Here is a 20,742-nt window from a genome sequence, read left to right on the forward strand (position 1 = left end):
CCGGGCGCGCGCAGTCTCACGCAGCGCGCGCCAGCGGCGGCGGCTGCCATGGCGACCGGCAGGTGAGCGGCAGAGGAGCGCGTGGTCCCTGACCCACCCGCGCGGAGGGAAAGAGGAGGCGGTTGCCAAGGCGACGTGGGTAGGAGGAGAAGAGGAAGGAGGGAGGAGGAAGGATGGGCGGCCTCGGCGTAGCCGCAGGGAGGTGACTGAAGCGAGCCCAGCCCCTTGCATCCTCCCGCTGTGAACCTCCCTCCCCTTTTTTTCCGCCTTCTGCCAGCAGTAGCAGCAGCCGCAGCACCTGAGCCGCTGCTGCCGCTCGCGCAGGACAACGCTATGGCTGAGCCGGGGCGCAGCCTCCATCCCTCTGCCAGAGGCAGGGGAAGAACGGAGCGGCGCACACTCCGGCTTCTGCGGCTGCTGCTCTGGGTTGGGACCGCCTTCCAGGTGACCCAGGGAGCGGTACCGGAGCTTCACGCCTGTAAAGAGGTACTGTTTTCCCCGACCTGACCCTACTTTGGTCAGATAAATCTTGGATCCTGGCGGAGACCTTGGGGACCCAGGCACAGACAGTTTCAGAGGCTACGGAGTTTAGGTTTCTTTGGGGATGAGGCGGGGGGGGGGGGGTTGGCGGGTGGGGGGCGGGAAGAGGAACGGACTGGCGTCATGGAGAGGCCAGCCCACTGGAGGACTCATGAAATAGATCATCCTCACAGCCTGGGCTGCTGAGCTCAGAGGAGAAGGTCCCAGCTCCAAGGAGCCCAGGAAGGACCTGGGTCCCTGGGCTCGGAAATCAAGGAAGAAGACATGGATGGTTTTCCAGCTGCAATGAAATACCTTAAAGTAGTTGAAAACAAAAGATTATGTACATAGGGGCAAATTGGAAAGTGAGAGGGAAGAGCGGGGTAAGAAAGGTGTTAGGAAGGCCGAGGAAAGTAGGGGAGAAAAGCGGACATCCTTGTGGTTTTATTATGGTTTCAAATAAGTGTGAAGTTGGGAGATGTGACAGGGGAACTGAAGGAACCCATCACCTTTCTCCCCCTCCCCTCCTTCTTAAACATCCAGTTACCTTGTGGGCTGCTAAGTGCTTTGCCTCCCCCAGTGTGCTTTGTTTAGTGTACCTGACAGCCCACGAACCCCTCTGAGAAGACTTTGAGTCTGTAATATCTCGCTTTCCGCCAGTCTCTACTTTCCTTCTCTGGACTTATGTTGACATATGTCACAAGTCTTTTTCAAGGTGTTTCTTAAAGGTTGCCGGCACAATTCAGACGATAGGCAGTGAATGTCTTCCCACTGAAAATCCTTTGACCATTCTTTTTGGAGGAATACAAAGGTATTAAGTAATAACAAAACTCAGTAGTTTCTATAGGTTTGAAATACCATTATTTGGTTGTTCTCTGGGTAAGCTTTTTTAACCATATGGCAGAGACAGCAACAAGAACTGCACTGGGGAAGGTAAAATAAGAGTTGTTCTGTTATCTCTGTGAGATGTGAAAGATTTCATAATACACCAAGAGTTTAGCCCTGTAAAAAGAATCTCCATTGTCATACTTAGCTAGGGTTTTGAGAGATTGAAATACTTTTTATGAGTTGTTAGTGTTCACTGATTAGTAAAAGCAACCCCCTCTCATATGGAAATATATTATTATGAAGGTGCTCTATCCATTAGACTGTCTACAACAAAACAGATCAGGAAGAACTGAAGGGTGGGGTAAGGAGAGAGAATTTTGTACTTCATTCATGAATATGGCACAAGTGATCCCAGTCAGTGGCACTTTTGATAACTTTTTTTCAGTTCCAATGATGACCTTCCCTGGACTGCCTACATTTTCACTCAGCCACTTTATGAACTGTTTTTTCTTTTTTTAAGATTTTGTTCATTTATTTGAGAGAGAGAGAGAGTGAAAGAGCATACAAATGAGCAGGGGGAGGGGCAGAGGGAAATGCAGAAGCAGACTCCCTGCTGAGCAGGGAGCCTGTCCCAGTGGGCTCCATCCCAGAACCTTGAGATCATGATCTGAGTCGAAATCAGATGCTTAACCAACTGAGCCTTCCCAGAGCCCCTTTATGACCTGTTTTAAAGATGGCTAGGAACAGGATGATCTTCTCAGTGACTGTGGCTTACTGGGCTTGGTGGTGTGTGGCCTAACCAACTGAGATACCTAGTTCAACCAAGCACCCTTGCCTAAGAATCCAGTATGGGAGTCTCCTCTGAGTGGAAGGTAAGAATCTTAACAGTTCCACTATTGCTTCTTGGTGAGAGCTTGTCAACTCTGGAAAATGTGAGACATTTGAGAAATTAAACACTTTGTATCATCTTGTTTTGGAGGGAAGGAAGAATACTGATGCTTGAGACCTCTAACTTGGGCACATATTTTTGCATTTACTCATTTTTAAATGGCTGCCATTTGTCTAAGCATAAGGTCTTACTGCAGAGCCTGAGCTCGGGCCAGTGTTAACTGTGCAACTCAACATACCAGGAGTCTAGTCTCTACCTGTTATTTACCACACAGTTTTTGGATCTGTACAATGGGTGTTTCAATAACACCTACCACAAAAAGGATTGCCTTGAGTATTGAAAGAGAAAATACACACACAAAAAACTCCCAAAACCATAAAAATCAAACACAAGTTAGAGTTACCTAACCCCTTTCCTTTTCAGCTTCATTACCATTAGATCCATACCCCATGCCAGAGTCAAAGTGACTTAGGAGTTGGCCACAGGCATCAGCAAGACCCGTTTTGTTTTTTTTTTCTTAAGATTTTATTTATTTATTTGTCAGGGAAAGAGAGGGAACACGAGCAAAGGGAAAGGCAGACAGTGGGAGAAGCAGGCTCCCCATTGAGCAAGGACCCTGAAGTGGGACTCGATACCTGGACCCTGGGATCATGACCTGAGCCAAAGGCAGACGGTTAAGCAACGGAGCCACTCAGGCGTCCCTGCAAGTTCTGTTTAGACTTTCCTTGAGCAAACAGTGGCTGCTGGACACCCTTGACTCCAAATAATAAAGAAGAGAATAAACGCATTGTTACAACAGTCTTCATTTGGCAATATGAACTGACTCAACAAGTTTGGGGGCTTCCAACCCAAATGGTGAAAAATCAATTCAGGGTAGACTAACGCTTCTCTATTCTTTTTTTTTTTTTTTAAACTTTTTTTTCTAAAGATTTTTAATTTATTTATTTGACAGAGAGAAATCACAAGTAGATGGAGAGGTAGGCAGAGAGAGAGAGGGAAGCAGGCTTCCTGCTGAGCAGAGAGCCCGATGCGGGACTCGATCCCAGGACCCTGAGATCATGACCCGAGCCGAAGGCAGCGGCTTAACCCACTGAGCCACCCGGGCGCCCCGCTTCTCTATTCTTAATCTTCATATGAATTCCTTGTGAGTCCATGTTGGGTATTACTGGCGGGGACTCTTTTCAGGCCAACCTGATATGACAACAGTGCTGTTCCAGCCTTATTTTTGAAATCTGAGGTACCCCTCTGGATCTAATCAGGAAACAGAGAGATTTAATCATTTTTTAAAAAGATTTTATTTATTTATTTGACAGAGATCACAAGTAGGAAGAGAGGCAGGCAGAGAGAGAGGAGGAAGCTGGCTCCCTGCTGAGCAGAGAGCCCAATGTGGGTCTCTATCCCAGGACCCTAAGATCATGACCTGAGCTGGAGGCAGAGGCTTTAACCCACTGAGCCACCTAGGCACCCCAGGAAACAGAGAGATTTAGCAGGAGGCTTAAACTGAGGTGGCAGAGAACGGGGAGTTATGGATTGCTAAAGCTATGTTGGGGTGTGGCGTGCCTTTGCTTACACAATTTTACAGTAATCAAGGTCACCAGTGGAACTAAGCATCCTGTATGGTATTTGTTTTCATGAATCATTTCTTTAGCCCTGTGCTAGCCTGGGCAGAGTGCTGACTGAGAGCCAAGGGAGCATTTCCCATAACACAATGAATATACATCAAATGAGAGAGGAGCCGAAAACCCTCTTTAACAGATCTGTCTTGTCCTGAGGCTCCAGTGCTAATTGCCCCCAAAGGGACTTCCCAATCTATACTGGGAAGTCCATAGGACCTGGGAATCTGGCACACCTGGATTGTAATAAAATTGGATGAGTGAGGGATGACTCTGCCACTTAGTAAGGATACTGCATCAAACAAGTTAATTCACTTCTTGCAGCCTCGGATTCCTGATCTGTAAAATGGGAATGGTAATACACATTATGATTCTTACTCTAACAAGGCTGCTGTGAGGATTAAATTAAGTTAGATAACACATGCAAAAGACCCAGTGCATACCCTTGACATGTCACAGGTGCTTAAGAAATACTGGTAGGCAGAAAAGTAAGTACACAAATAAGGATATATAAATGATAACGCACAGTTAACATATGGTAAGCAATGCAAGAGTAGCAATACAGAGTTGAATAGGAGAAGAAGAAAACATATTTGAACAGTTGGCACTTGACCTAGTTCCGGAATAATCAGGAGGACTGCAAAGGCAAAGATGGATTGGATAGAGGGGGGAGTCTGCAGAAAGGTCCACGAAGAAAATGCAGGGGATCCTGGGAATTGCCAGTAGATCAGGCGGCAGAAATGTGAAGTACGTGTGAGTACAACAGGAGATAAGGTTGGAATGTGGAGTAGGTGTGGGGGACAATAGAAATCCAGCCTGGAAAGTTAGAAATCTGAAGTGGAGAATCCCTGAAGGATTTCTGGCAGAGATAGCAGACTTCTCAGTGTGGATTAATAGGAATGAAAAGTAAACATGGTTGAGGAAGGCCAGAAGGTAAGAGAGGGAGGTGGGAGCAAGGAGATCAGTCAAGGAGGAGGCTAACAGGACTGTGCTGGCAGGTGGCAGTGGGACACATGGAGAGGTGGAGATGGGGAAAATATGCTGAAGGTAGAGTTTAGAGGGTTTGGCAACTGACTTTATGTGTAGGGTGAAGGAGAGGGGCAAGCCATGGGTTTTGGTCAGGGTTTTTGAGTGGGTGCGGGAGATGTAGAAAGAACAGCTTTAGGAGCAGAGTGATGGACTTTCATAGTTCTGACTCCCCTGGATCAGCCCCTCTACCAGGAGGGAGAAAGTCCTGAGATCCCAGCATAGTATTTCACTGCATGATCATATCTTCGGACCTTTTATGTTTCCTCCTGTATTTGCTTCTAACGCATTATTTAAGGTTTGGATTCCACAGGGAAATGAGTAGGTCTAGAAAACATTCAGGACCCCTGAGATTTCAGGAACTATTTCACCGGGAGCCTAAGATTTAAAGTGACTCCTGGGGGGCGCCTGGGGGGCTCAGTCGATTGAACTTCCGGCTCTTGGTTCTGGTCGGTCATGATATCAGAGTTGGGGGATCAAGCCCCCAACATCCGGATCACACTCAACAGAGAGTCTGCTTGAGATTCTCTCCCTCCCCCTGCTCTCTCGATCTCTCTCTAAAATAAATAAATCCATCTTTTAAAAAAAATTAAAAAACAAAGTGACTTGGGGCACCTGGCTACTCAGTTGGAGGGGCGTGCAATTTTTGAAATCAGGGTTGTGAGTTTGAGCCTCACATTGGGTGTAAAGTTTACTTAAATAAAAATTTAAAAACTTAGGAGTGCCTGGGTGGCTCAGTCGTTAAGCTCTGCCTTTGGCTCAGGTCATGATCCCAGGGTTCTGGGATCGAGCCCTGCATTTGGCTTTCTCCTCCACAGGAAGCCTGCTTCTCCCTCATTCACTTCCCCTGCTTGTGCTCCCTCTCTCACTGTGTCTCTCTATCAAATAAATAAATAAAATCTTTAAAAAATTTTATTTTAAACTTAAAAAAAAAAGATTTGAAGTGACTCCTTTGGTTGGGAGTCACCAAGCTTCAATGTTTAAAACATCCTGCCATATTTGGTGGAGAGGGGATATAGAAAGGCTCCTTTTGTCATGAAGTACTTTTTTTTCCCCCCAGAGATTTTATTCATTTATTTGACAGAGAAAGAGAGAGCACGCAAGCAGGTGGGAGGAGCAGAGGGAGAGAGAGAAGTAGGCTTCCTGCTGAGCAGGGAGTCCAATGTGGGACTCAATCCCAGGACCCTGGAATCACGACCTGAGCTGAAGGCAGCTGCTTAACCGACTGAGCCACCCAGGCGCCCCTCACTAGGTACTCTTGTAGGGTTGTGAGATGTGCTGGTTTCAGTTGCTATTAGAGAGGTCTAATGAGTAATAGATATTTGAGATCTGAAGGCTTTTGGGGAGTCATTTTGTCTATTCTCCCATCTCAAGTTAGGAGTATACTAAAACTGGACCAGTCTGATCATTATCTACCTTACTTTATTTTATTTTTAAAAATGTTTTATTTATTTGAGAGAGAGAGAGATAATGGGGGCTGGGGCAGAAACAGAAGGGAAGAATCTCAAGCAGACTCCAAGCTGAGTGTGGAGCCCAGTGTGGGGCTCAGTCTCACAACTCCAAGATCATAACCTGAGCCAAAATCAAGAGTCAGTTGCTCAACTGACTGAGCTTCTCAAGCTCAATCTGCCTTACTTTCAAAGAAAAACTTTAGGGGCAGCTGGGTGGCTCAGTCAGTGGGGTGTCTGACTTTGGCTCAGGTCATGATCTTGGCGTCGTTAGGATTGAGCCCTATGTTGGCTCTGTGCTCAGTGGGGAGTCTGCTTCTCCCTCTCCTTCAGCCCCTCCCCCTGCTTGTGTGTGCACTCTCTCTGTCTCTTTCAAATAAATAAATAAAAATCTTTAAAAAAAAAAGAAAAACTTTAAAAATTGTAAAAGTGACACATTTCCTTCGCAGAAAACTTGGGGAAAAATAGATAAATAAGAAGAAGAGAGTAAAAATCACCTCTACTCCTAGCATTCAAACTATGAATTTTACATATTTTTTTAAAGATTTTATTTATTTATTTGACAGAGAGGAATCACAAGTAGATAGAGAGGCAGGCAAAGAGAGAGAGAGAGGGAAGCAGGCTCCCTGCTGAGCAGAGAGCCTGATGCGGGACTCGATCCCAGGACCCTGAGATCATGACCTGAGCCGAAGGCAGCGGCTTAACCCACTGAGCCACCCAGGGGCCCTTTACATATGTTTTTGTGAGAGGGAGGCAGAATATGGTACAGAGTGTGGGGTCTGGATATATGGAGTGGGGTGGGTTCAATTTCCAGCTCCTTCGCTCAGTAATGGCATGACCTTGGAGAAGCTATTTAATCTCCTCACACCTCAGCTTCTTCATCATTGCCATGGGAAAATTAATAAAGTCCACTTAATTGATTACTATATTATGACAGTCAAGTGAATTCATACATATAAAGTGCTTAGACTAGTTCCTGGTGCATAGTAAGTACTCAATAAACATTAGCTGTTCTAGATTTTTAGTGGAAATATAATTAACATGGTCTTATAGTAGTAAATAATAAGAATTTAACAGGGATAAGAGTGTTGGAAAGGGAAAAAGAGTAGATGTGAAATCTATTCTGAGGACAAAGTTGGTAAAACTTGGCAAAGAGAAGGAAGAGAGCGTAGCAGGTAAGGGTCTGGAGCTGTGCTAGCCAGATATGGTAGCCACTAGCCTTGTGTGGCTATCGAGCAATGAAAATGCAGCTAGTATAGCTGAGGAAATGGATTTTTTTAAAAAAAGATTTTATTTACTTATTTGAGAGAGAAGGCTATACAAGCAGGGGGAGTGGGAGAGGGAGAAGCAAACTCCCCATTGAGCAGGGAGCCCGATGCGGGGCTCGATCCCAGGACCCTGGGATCATGACCTAAGCTGAAGGCAGAGGCTTTAACCCACTGAGCCACCCAGATGCCCCAGAAACTTAGTTCCTAACTAAGAAATTAAGTTTCTGTTCCAAGTCCGGTATGTGTGTTACACTTTACAGCATGACTGAATTCAGATGCTAAATTTTCATAAAAAATACTGAATCTCTATTTGGATTTCATTAAATTTCTGGTTAAGAAAGTAGATGGGGACCCCTGGATGGCTCAGTTGGTTAAGCAACTGACTCTGGGTTTCTTCTTAGGCTGTGATCTCAGGGTGGAGAGAATAAGCCCAGAGAGCTCCACTCTCAACAGGGAATCTTCCTCTCTCCCTCTGCCCGTCCCCCTACTTGCACCCTCTGTCTCTAAAATAAATAAATAAATCTAAAAAAAAGAAAGAAAGTAGATACACATACCCAAGTAGTTGCAAGCACAGCTGACAAATTTTCAATGACTGAGTTGAGTGTGCATTTGAGTGTCAAATAAATAAATAAAATCTTAAAAAAAAGAAACTAAGTTTCTAATGGAACTTAGTACAGAAAAAATGAATGCGAAACATCTCAATAATATTGCATGCTGATGGCATATTGAAATGTAGTGTTAAAATTAATTTCACCCGAAAAATATAATTTCACCTGTGTCTCTATACTTTTTCAAATGTGCTTACTGGTAATTTTATTTATTGATTTATTTATTTATTTATTTATTTATTTATTTATTTATTTATTTTACTGGTAATTTTAAAACCTTGTATGTGGTTCGCATGTTTCTGTGGTCCGTGTTGACTTGGCGGTGACAACTGACCATTTCAACTGCATTATCTTGGGCAAGATACTCCCCTGTCTTCTCAATTTTTTCATTTGGAAAATGGGGATAATTTATATCTTTTATGAATTGGTGGGAGGATTAAGCAAAATGCTTACAGTGTTTTGCAAAATGCATAGCGTAGAGTCAGTGCTTAATGTTGTGCTTGTTACCGTTTTATGATCAGCTTTTTGAAAACTGAGGAATGGGGACTGAGGAATGGGACTGAGCTCCAGATTGCCTTATTCTCTTTTGGCATACTGAATACTATTTTTAAATAGCTTTATTATTTTTGTAACAATGGTACATTCTTATACTAAAATATCAGGAAGTAGAGAATGTGAACAGGGATGCAAAACTTACCCAAAATTTCATAACTGGCTAACATCACTATAAACACTTTGTTGCCTATTTCCAGGCTTCCTTTTATACTTGTAGACTTTCTATACTTCTACACTTACATGTAGAGATATAAATATATAATTTTCCATAAATGGGATCATATCATACATGCTGTGTCATAACCCTTTTTTTCATGCAAGAATTTGCAAAAGACATCTCTATCTGTTAATAAATATAGGTCTAACTTCATCATTTTATTTATTTACTTATTTTTATTTATTTATTTGACAGAGATCACAAGTAGGCAGAGAGGCAGGCAGAGAGAGAGGAAGGGAAGCAGGCTCCCTGCTGAGCAGAGAGCCCGATGCGGGGGTCAATCCCAGGACCCTGGAGATCATGTCCTGAGCCGAAGGCAGAGACCTTAACTCACTGAGCCACCCAGGCACCCTTAACTTCATCATTTTAAAGGTTACATAGAGTTCTGTAGCATGTATAGAATATAATCTATTTAACCAACCAATTCAGATGGCTTCTAAATCCTATTGCTATCAACAATACTGAAATGAATGCTTTTGCATATATATTTGTAAACATTTGCTCAATTGTTATCCTGTTAACTCCTTAGCTATATTCCATACATGAAGATTCCTTGATCAAAGAGCACATATATATTTTTAAAGGTTTTATTTACTTATTTGACAGAGATCACAAGTAGGCAGAGAGACAGGCAGAGAGAGAAGAGGAAGTAGACTCCCCATTGAGCAGAAAGCCTGATTCGGGGCTCAATTCCAGGATCCTGGGATCATGACCTGAGCCAAAGGCAGTAGGTTTAACCCACTGAGCCACCCAGGCGCCCCACAAAGTGCACATATATTTTATATTGCTCCCTATTATCCAATTTCTCTTTTGGGGAAATTGCACCAATTTTATTTTCCGTGAACTCTGCATGTCCTCACCTTTTCTCATATCTCTGGCAATATTGTCAGTCCTTTCAAACTTAACAAATGGGGCGGTAGGCAACACACACACCCCCTTGTTTTTGCTTGGCCCCTAGCTGAAGGACCCCTCCTGGTTTCAAGAAGGACCCAACCTAGAGCTCCCAAGAGACCTTAGAATGTTTCTCGAAGCTATTACTGCAACTGAGGGACAGACTCTCACTCATTCTATAGCAAGCAATACAAACAAATATACATCAGTCTTTTTCTAAATTGCTTCTCAGCTTCTTCTCCCTCCACCAGCGAGCATCCCCTCTTTAACGTTTCCCCATGTAAATGGCCCTGGGGAGGAACTGGGCTTGGAATAGCAGACTTGATACTCCCAAATAACCAGTGCAATTGACTTGCAAATTTGGTCCAGTGATATGAAAGAAATGCAGAAGATATGATAAGGAGACCTAACCGTAGATCGTGGATCTACCCTAGATGGTAGATGGGGAGGGTGACAGCTGACCTCTCTGAGGAGTGGGTTTAAGCGGCGAGCTGAATGAAAGCTGTGGAGAAGTTTGGCAGGTGAAAAGGAGTGGACAAGCTTGCAGGCAGGAAAGAGTCTGTGCCGCTTTCTCTTCTGGTCTGAGGCGCTTCGGGAGCCGCAGGCTTCGGTGCAGACGTGGCCAAGTCTGAGAACCACACCACGCACCACCAGTCACGAAAATGGCACAGAAATGGCATCAGGAAACCCCGGTCCCAAAGATATGAATCCCTTAAGGGGGAGGACCCCAAGTTCCTGAGGAACATGCGCTTTGCCAAGAAGCACAACAAGAAGGGCCTGAAGAAGATGCAGGCCAACAACGCCAAGGCCATGAGTGCACGAGCCGAGGCTATCCAGACCCTCGTCAAGCCCAAGGAGGTCAAGCCCAAGATCCCAAAGGGCAGCAGGCGCAAGCTCAAATCGACTTGCCTACATCGCTCACCCCAAGCTTGGGAAACGTGCTCGTGCCTACATTGCCAAGGGTCTCAGGCTCTGCTGGCCGAAGGCCAAGGCCAAGGCCTAGACTTCGGCTGCGACTTCAGCTCCAGCTCCAGCTCCTGCTCCTGCTGCAGCTCAGACTCCCAAAGGTGCTCAGGCCCCCACAAAGGCTCCAGTGCAGAGGCTTCTGTCTGCCAGTGTGAGGACAGAAGGACTGGTATGACCCCTGGGCTTCTATCCGCATGGGGCTGGTGTCCTCCTGTGTTATTTGTACAAATAAACCTGTGGCAGGATCTGTAAAAAAAAAAAAAGAAAAAGAGTCTGTGCCTAGGAGACAGAGAGAAGGCCAGTGTGGCTGGGCAAGATCAATTTACACTTGCAAAATGAGAAATGCATATCCCCATTTTGAAGTTTCAAAGCTATTAAAAGAAGATATCTTAAGCAAAAGTCCCGGAGGGCACTGTTTGTTTAAAAATTGTTATTAATTTTTCCATCATAAGGTAATATATGCCCATAATATTAGCTTACATTTATTGAGCTCCCCAAGTGACCTACAGGCACTTTGGTCCTCATAAGAACTCTGTGAGGTAGGCACCCCACCTCCATTCCACCCCATCCCTCTCCTCTTGCTTGCTCCACTCTCTCCCACAGCCCTCCGGCATGTAGTTTACGTACATACATCTGTGTGTGCGCGCACATACAACATTTTTTTTTAATTATCCATATTTTCTGACTAGAATGTAAACTCTGTGAGGGCTGGTATTCGTGTACATTTTAATCATTTCTAATTTCCCAGTGCCTGCCACAGAGAGATTAGCCTGCCAGAGGTTACTTGGCTGGAAAGAGAGCAGGAACTCCAGCAGCTGGGCTCTTCCCCACCCTGCTGCCTTCTGCATGTCAGCCCCAATTGTGCAAAGGGTAGAAGCCTAGAAGTAAAAGTTTCCCCTCCCCGCCCCTCACAAGTCCCCAAAGGCTAACCTCTGTCAGCTCCTGCTTCGATATTCTTCTTGAAATATCTTATGCCTCTACAAGCACGTCTATTTTTTCGCCTTCTATACAAATCAGATCAGAATATGTGTCCTGTTCTGTATTTTATTGTTTTCCGTACTACAGATCCACATCTTTATTTTTAACAGCTCCGTGGTGGTTCGTGATAAACATGTGCCGTGATATGCTAAAGCAAAGTTGATGACTAGGTCAGTTCCCGTCATTTATATGGTAACAGAGCTGCAGTGACTGTCCTCTATGTGTACTGAGGCAACTTATCTGAGTCTGTCAAAGAGTCCAAGTGTTTAGCATTTTGATAGAGGTGTGCCAGGTTGGGAGCATGGATTTTTAAGGACAGCATTAGCCTTCTCCATCTGCAGTCAGAGGGAGGAGGGAGGCCTTGTCTGGGAGGGCCGCCGCTACTCTCTTCTCCCCCAGGAATCACCGAGACCCGGAGGGCCGGGCTGCAGAGCCTGTCGGCTCTATCAAGCTGCCAGCTTTTCCCCGTCAGGACAGATGGGCCTGATGGCTAATTTTGCCAGATTTTCAGAAAATAATTTGGTCCAACTCAGAGCTCTTCCTCAGTCTGTATCATTCGTCTAGTAAAGTGATAAAAACTGTGCTGTTTGTCACATTTCTTCCTAAGCTCTCTTTCTATGTCATACCAGATAAAGCACAGAACAGATAATTATAGTTAGTGCTTGACAGCTGCCGAAAGAAAATATATTTTTCATACTTCCTAGCTCTGTGCTTTTCAAAATCTTTTTAAGTCTGAGAACCCTAATGTGAGGTTATCACCCATTCTTCTCCTTCGATTTGACACGTGTTATTAAAAGCATTTTTAAAAAGACCCACAGAACTCTGCAGGGTGGGAAAAAAAATAAATAAAGTGGCTTTCACAGGCCTAGGACATGATTTTCTAAATCGGAATTGTGCTGATGATACAAAAAAATGCAAAAACCCGTAATAATAATTGGATTTTAATGTAATAAGCCTGCGTCCTTATTGGAACGCCCCTCTTCTTACCCCATGCACAACAGTCAAGGAAAGCTGTTCCTCAATTAGAAAGGAAACTGAAATTGGCTAATTTTCTGCTTGAAATTGATTACTTTGCCCTCCAACCTCAATCACATGAAGATAAAAGAGTGGCAAGTAAGCCACCGAGAGAAAAGATAAAAGGAAGCATCAAGGGTATCCATTTGTTTGACTTGCTTCAGATTCTCCTAAGGGTGGTGCTGGCTCAGGACAGCATGTCAGAAAAGTCAGGTGTGCCCAGCCATGTGCTGAACACAGGCTAGATGCTCCATAAATTTTGAATTAATGGCTCAATTTTTTTCCTTGTAAAACATTTTTTTTAAAAGATGAGGGCTAGAGCTTCCCTTTGCAAATATTGAGCTACATAAATCATCCATACAAGAAAGGAAAGGGCTATGACCAAACACAGAATAAGAAACAAGGTAGCAGGATGTCAGAAGGAAACAAAGAACTATGGGGAGGGGGAGAAAGCATATTTTTAAAAGAATACATAGAGTTTTTAGTCCTGGATTATCCAAAGATGAGTCCTGATTTTTATATTCACTAGCTCGTTTTTCTGGGATGGAGATAGATTTGGGTAACATTTCAGAAGAATGAGTGATCATGGCCAGTGTGCTTTATTGTCTTTGATGTAATTATCATTTTAGTCAGATGATGCGCAAACAATGGGGGTGGGCATGAATGAAGATGAGCAGATGAAGGTGATGTCGCTGGGAATACGCCACAAATTTTCAGGAGCTTCTCTGAAAGAGGAGACATCCTGTTGATTTTTAGATAACTTAAAAATCGCAGGTTTTTGTTTCCAATTATGATTGATATGCCATTAAAAATCCCTATTTTATACTCACAGAAACTGAGGACCAAGGAGATCAACAGGTTGGTTCACTCTGGGGAGTGTTGTTCAGATATAAAACTGTGACCTCACCAAAAGCTGGTGTCAGGGTAGATCTCAGTGGCCAACCAGACAAAGACAACCTCACAGCCTCCCTAAGACAGCCGGGTGAGCGCTTACCCTCAAGTGGGTTTTATTGCTTAACAATTACCAACGTTTTAAAGATTTATTTATTTATGTATTTGACAGACAGAGATCACAAGTAGGCAGAGAGGCAGGCGGTGGAGGGGTTGGGGGGTGGAGAAGCAGGCTCCCCGCTGAGCAGAGAGCCCAATTCGAGGTTTGATCCCACGACCCTGAGATCATGACCTGAGCCGAAGGCAGAGGCTTAATCCACTGAGCCACCCAGGTGCCCCACAATTACCAATGTTTTAAAAAAATACTTTTACCCCAGAGAATGAGAGGCTCACTATTTATGGAATGGACCCCTACAATCGGGGTAAAAAGTATTCTTTTTTAAACTTTGTGACTGTGAAACAACCTGACAGCCCCATTGTCCCCAATACTCATTTCCTCCGGTGACAGATACTGTTCATATTAGTACCTGGTCCCAGAGAACAGTGATCATCAGAGTACTCACAATTTGAAAACATTAATGACAGATTTCCTCTAGAGATCATGGGCCATTGTCAAGTTTTCTCCGTACTTATTTTTTCCTCTTATATTTTTAATTCTCTGAAATTTGAAATAATTCATCCACCAGGTATTTTTTGAACGTCATGTTCTGAAAAAGAGACATGGGAGAATTGTAGGACATGAAACCGACACTGATGGCACTTACAGCCTTTCAAGGAACAAGCAGTTACAAACAGAGATCAGTGCATGATAGAATGAGGCCAGAGAGGGAGGAGCAGCGGGGCAGAGCACAGTCTTTAGAGACTGGCTTTGTACCCTGGGTACAGCTTCACCGACTGTCAGACTCATTTATCAAAGGAGCTAATCATATTTAATTTGAAGCATTTTTGTGAATGTAGAAATGAGAAATAAGATGTGCACAGTATGACTCTTTGTATTTGTTTGCTAGGGCTGGGGGTCCTAAAGCAACAGAAATCTATTCTCTCACAGTTCTGGAGGCAAGAAGTTCAAGTTCCAGGTGCCGTGGTGCCATGCTCTGTCTGATGGCTCTAGGGAGGAATCTTCTTTTCTCTTCTTAGCTTCTGGTGGTTGCTGGCAATCCTTGGCAGTCCTGGCTTTGTGGCTGCATCACTTCAATCCCTGCTCCATTGTCACATGGCCTTCTCCTCCTGTCTCCGTGTCTTCACTTGGCCTTCTTATTAAGGACATCAGTTACTGAAGTTAGGGTCCATCCCTATTCTAGGATGACCTTGTCTTAACTGATTGTATCAGCAAAGACCCAATTTCCATGTAAGGTTATACCTTCTGAGGCTCTGAGTGGACATGAATTTTGGAGGGACACTATTCAACCATAACAACATCACGTAGTAAGTTCTCAATAAGTCAAAGTGATTATGGTTATCAGAAGCCAAAGTGCAAATGAATGGAGAAAAGTTATTTCAGTATGGGCTGGAGTGGTTAAGAGAGCTTCTCAAAAGACGTGAGAAAGTCAAGCAGGGCCTTAGGGAAAAGGTAACGTTGTTTGATTGATTGATTGATTTGAAGATTTATTTATTTTAGAGAGAGCACACACATGAATGGTGGGGGGTCGGGTGGGGAAGAGCCCAAGTGAGAGGGAGAGAGACTTTCAAGCACACTCCCCACTCAGTGGGGAGCCCCATCCCACCACTCTTGAGACCATGACCTGCCAAAATCTAGAGTTAGATGCTTAACCAATTGAGCCATCCAGGTGCCCCTAGAGAAGGGGTAATATATAGATAAGAACTGAAGGTGAAGGAGGGTCTTTCGGGCAGGGAGAACGGAGTATGAATATTTTAACACCAAGATTACTAACCTTGTAAAATCAGCTCTTAATGAGACAGAGTTCTCCTCTGGTCCAACAGGAATTAAAAACTATAATCTTTTTCTGAGTTGATAAGCCCCTATGTTATCTATTTTTATCTATTATCTACTAATTTATAACAAATTGCCCTAAAAATTAGTGGTTTAAAAACCCAAACATTCATGATCTCAGTTTCTGTGGGTCAGGAATTTAGGCCTGGGTAAGCTGGCCGAGTCTGGCTCAGAGTCTCTCATGAGGGTACGGTCAAGAGGTCTACCTGGGTTGCAGTACTCAGAAGCTTGTTTAGATCTGCTTCCAAGATGATTCACTCACATGGCTGTTAGCAGGAATGAGTTCCTCACCTTCTGGGTCTCTCTCTCGAGCTGCCTGAGTGCCCTCATGACACGGCAACCAGCTTCCTCCAGAGAGGGTAGTCAGAGACAGAGAGTGGGGAGGAAGCCTCAGCCCCTTTTACGACCTACTCTCAAATGTCACACACCATCACTTTCGCCATGTTCTTTCTGTTCATTAGAAGCAAGTTGCGGGGTGAATCCAGCCCACACTCCGGGGGGTGGAGGGGGAGAGGATTAAACTCTCTTCCTCTTGGAGGGAGGAACATCCAAGAATATGTGGGCATATTTTAAAACCACCACATCACAGCATATCATGAAATCATCCATTCCTTTTGCTGTTGGACGAGTTTCCTAAATTTGATGTTCCTATATCTCCATGTTGTTATTATTATTATGTATTAATACACAGTAATCATTTTGGCCTCTCACAGTGTGCCGGACACTGTGCTTGCAGCTGGGAGTTTGGAATGGATTGGCCTGATGCTTGCCTTAAAGGAGTTTACAGTCCAGTGGGAAGGGGAATGTGTTATAAGTCTAATGCTCTCAAATAAGAGATAAAAGTTAATATAAACAAAAGGCTTTGGGTTTGTACTATAAGAGGGAAACTGCAGATATCAGAGACAGCTGTAGGGGTAGGTGGCATCTGAGCGCCTAGGGTACCATCCTAAGCTTAGCCTCCTCCCAGTAGATGCTGGACAGGTCACTGGGGTGAAACATTCTAGACCAGGAGATGGGAATGTGCAGGGCTACGTATGGGAGAATTTCAGGTTGTCCAGGATGGCTTTCATGGAAGGGGTAAGAAAGGGAATGGGAAGGTGGATTGAGGCAAGCCTTGGAGGACCTTATAGAATAGATAGTGTTAGGGAGAAAGATTGAACCTGATTATGAATACATTAGAGAAGTTTTTTCTAGAGAGTAGTAAATGCTTAGATAAATGTTTCAGAGAACAGGAAAAAAGCTGGACCAGAGAAACGAATGTATCTGTGTGTATGAACTCATTCATTCACTCATTCATTCATTCAACAAACTTTATTGAAGACCCATTATGTGCCAGACATTGTTTGTAGTCTAATGGGAATGAAATCATCACAGAGATAAAATTACAACCGTGACAAGTGCTACAAAAGGAAAATACATTAGGGGATTTGACTTGAGCAGAAAGTTCAGGGAATTCTTAGGGTAGCCATAACCCAGCTGGTGTCTGAAGGAAGTCCAGCAATAGGCAGCCATGAGGGGTAAGAATCAGCACAAGCAAAGGCCCTGGAGTGAGTACAAAGGACTGAAAGAAGGCCAGTGTACTGTGAGGAGCAGAAAAGGAGGGAAGGAGAACATGATGAGCAATGAGGTAGGAGAGGAAGGTAATCAAACCTTGAATTGCCTTATTTTAATTAAGTAATTAATAGTGCCTCCACCTATAAGGACTTCACTTTTCAGGAAATATTCCATCAAAATAGTAGAATCCAAACATAAGATGAATATTATGGCAGGAAAAAATACAATTTAGAATGACAAATACAGAAAGAATAATTAAATGAATATATAAATACTATAGAAGCAAAAGAACTGGAAAATTGACACTGAGCTCCCTGGTGGCCAAGGTAAAAGATGAAAACATTATAGGACATGTAGTGCTCTGAGTCCATTAAGAAAACACATGAGAAGATTATTTAGCAGGCAGATGCAACAGAACCATGTACCGATGGGCAAGCTGTGGCATGATGGCATGAGAATAACAGATTAGGAACATCAGGGTAAGACATTGCAGAGAGATACATTGATTAATTTAATTGCTGAAACTCTAAAGTATCTGTGGAGACTATTATGGGGCCACTGATTATGAGTTGTCTCATATATGTATGTATCTATGAAGTAGATATGGAATGTAGCTTCTTTTTAAGCTGGGATAATTTCCTTTGGTGTCAAATTGAAATAGCAGGGGATATGATGTTTAATTCCTCTCTGTTAACCATTATTGAGGTTGGTAGTATGGGAGTGGGAGGAAAAAAACAAGATGGCTTGTTGGATCAGTGAGTATAAAAATAAAGAAGTAGGAGATCTGTCCTGATTTCTCCTGCGACTGCTAAAAAGCAGGAGGATCATCTAAGGCCTTCCTGGAAATTAGAGAGAACAGCATCCTGCTTTAATTTCTTCCACCAAATTTCACTCTTGGACCCAGGCCACTTCTGCTTTGGCAAAGCAAGAGGTGCTGATGTGAACCGAGTTCCCAGTGATGGAGCCCCAGGCTGGTCCCCGGGGAACCTTTTGAGATTGCTTTATGCAGTGGCTGCCAGAGCCCTAGGCGCTGTCAGGTGCCTGGCTGTGGGTGGGGGGATGTGGGAGGGGGCAGAGGAACCCTGATACCAATTTTAGTACCACATAAAGAAGGCTTTCATTTTCTACTTTGTAGCAGAAGCCATCTGCAAAAGTGAACTCAGGCAAATGGCTTGGAGCTGAGCATTCTGCCTTGGGCCCTGTTCTTTCTTGCAGTTCCCCTTCCCACCCACCCTCCAGCCCCACCTCTCTTTCTCACAATGGACAATATTACAGTTTCCCAAAGGAAAACATTGCAGGCGGGTCAGTGGCGTAGTTCCCTCCTCTTGCTTTAGTTTCAGGTGTTTGCCCATTTTCTGCTACAAAGTCTCAAGACGTCCTCCAGGCAAAGCCTGGTGGTAGAAAGCTGGTTTGGGCTCCATGCAGGCCTTCGCCACCTCCCAGGGCTCCGGGCCTCTCCCCTGGCGGCTGGCATCATCTGGCTGCCACCCTCATCTGCCACCAAGACCCTCAGAAAGAAAAGTGACTTCCTTTGAGAACCAGGTCATCCAGGAAAGGGTGGCTGAGACCTGGCCCTCTGGCCTGTGAACGGGTGGCCTCTATGATGGCCTCCTTGGTTTCTGGATAGGAAACAGCTATGCGTTCAGTTGGCTGCTGCGTTTCCTGCTCTGGTCTTTTCTACATGAGCGTGTAGACGAAGTTCTGCAGAGCTAGTCGATTCTACCTTTGTCCTTACTTCATGCAACTTGGAAGCCCTCTGGCAACTTTCAAAGCATCTTGCCCACCTCATCCCGGAGAGGACTGTCTGTTCACCTTTCCAGGTGGGAAGTCCTTGGGGATGTGTTGTCAGAACTTCTCCCAGGGATGTCCCAACATTTCCAGCAGAGGAAAGAAACAGATTTAAGTAATTACCTCCAGGCACTCTCTCTCCTCCCTCCTTTTTAGAAGTACTGGGGTAATGTAATTTCTCAACATAAAAAATAGTAACAGTGGTTGGACCTGGAAGGCGAGTGAAAGGGTCCATAGACAAAAGGACGAGACTGATACAAAGCGAAAGTTAAGCAGGACTTTATTTCACGCCAAGCATCGAGAATCAAACGGACCGGCCAGGGCGGTCTCTTGCAAAGAGGCGACCCCTCCCAGTCTCACAGACTAACTTTTGTAGAGCAAAGGCCATGGGTTGAGCCTGGCCACACACAGGTGGCCAATTGAATTACAATTCACCCTATAGTAATTATTTGAACTAGCCTATCGCTCTGGTCAGAATTGGCGCCCAAAAGGCAGGGCCCACGATTTTGGGTGGTTAGAGAGGTGCTTTCCTGATTGGATGTCTCCACCTGGCTTGGCTCATCCTTGGCGGGTAGGGAGGTAATACGTGCGCTTTTACTGATTGGACGTTTCCACCTGGCCGGACATGTCCTTGTGTCTGGGCTCTGTTATCTCTGCCCAGCCTGACATGTCCTGGTATCTGTGCTCCGTTATTGGGGGCTATTTGGCCTTATTTCACCAATTCTGTTTCTAAGCGCTTTCCTCTTCGGGGGAAGGGGCAGGTTCAATCTAAGTTTACTGCATAAACACAAAATGGCTTAGCCAGAGTGGGCTAAGTAGGCCCTTACAGCGAGGTTTCTGGAAATCCTGCAACTACATAGGTGACCTCCCCACCCTCCAAAAAAGACTGAGCCGATCTCTCAGTCCCCACCTACTCTCCATTTCTCCCGGGCCAGCTTACTGGTTTAGTGTGGGGCGGGGCCTCCCTGCTTTAGCTGGTGTTCACTGATGGGGAGGACTTCCTAGAGCCCAGATTGATGGCCCCACCCTAGCGGTTGTGTGAAGAGCCCTAAGAATTTGCATTTTTAATCCAAAATGATTGGGCCTTTTGGGTCTTGGGACCACACTTTGAGAACCACTGATTTAAATGTAATGAAAAGGATAAGAGCTTTGAAGACAGGTGGGTCTGGCCTTGAGCCCCAAACCTGCTGCTTACTCATCAGCCGTGTGACTTTGGGGTATGCGCATCTCCGAACTAACGTCTTCATTCTTAAAATGGGGTAAATAATATCTACCCCACAGGTCATTGATCTGAACACGTATTTGTTGTATGAATATTTCAATACTGTGTTCTCAGCTGGGTGGTGGGGACTTGACAATGGATGAGACAGTCTTTTTTTTTTTTTTTTTTTAAAGATTTTATTTATTTATTTGAGAGAGAGACAGTGAGAGAGAGCATGAACGAGGAGAAGGTCAGAGAGAGAAGCAGGCTCCCCGTGGAGCTGGGAACCTGATGCGGGACTCGATCCCAGGACTCCAGGATCATGACCTGAGCAGAAGGCAGTCGTCCAACCAACTGAGCCACCCAGGCGTCCCAAGACAGTCTTTGATGTGAAGGACTTGGGGTGGTTGTGAAAATTAAAAAGATAAAACTTGCAAAGGTTGAGGACCCTGAGAGATGCCTAATAAATATTCACTGCATTTCCCTCATAGGAGAGAACGTGATTCTACTTTTTGGGTTTGTTTGTTTGTTGTTTTT

General features: G+C 44.5%; 1 protein-coding gene and 1 pseudogene across 4 annotated transcripts in view; both read left to right on the forward strand.

The window, feature by feature from the left end:
* The first annotated feature begins 217 nt into the window (after positions 1-217).
* The window catches only part of ELAPOR1 (endosome-lysosome associated apoptosis and autophagy regulator 1), a 69,739-nt gene continuing 49,214 nt past the window's right edge, over positions 218-20,742 (forward strand). For all 4 annotated transcript variants that reach the window (XM_044238830.1, XM_044238827.1, XM_044238829.1 and 1 more), the window contains exon 1: positions 218-486. In XM_044238830.1, coding sequence (XP_044094765.1) covers positions 334-486 — 153 coding nt within the window. In that variant the 5' untranslated portion in view covers positions 218-333. The remainder of the gene's footprint in view (positions 487-20,742) is intronic.
* Positions 10,297-10,865, forward strand: LOC122898523 (annotated as a pseudogene).

This window comes from Neovison vison, chromosome 2, assembly GCF_020171115.1.
Source record: "Neovison vison isolate M4711 chromosome 2, ASM_NN_V1, whole genome shotgun sequence".
In the NCBI taxonomy this organism is placed as follows: domain Eukaryota; kingdom Metazoa; phylum Chordata; class Mammalia; order Carnivora; family Mustelidae; genus Neogale; species Neogale vison.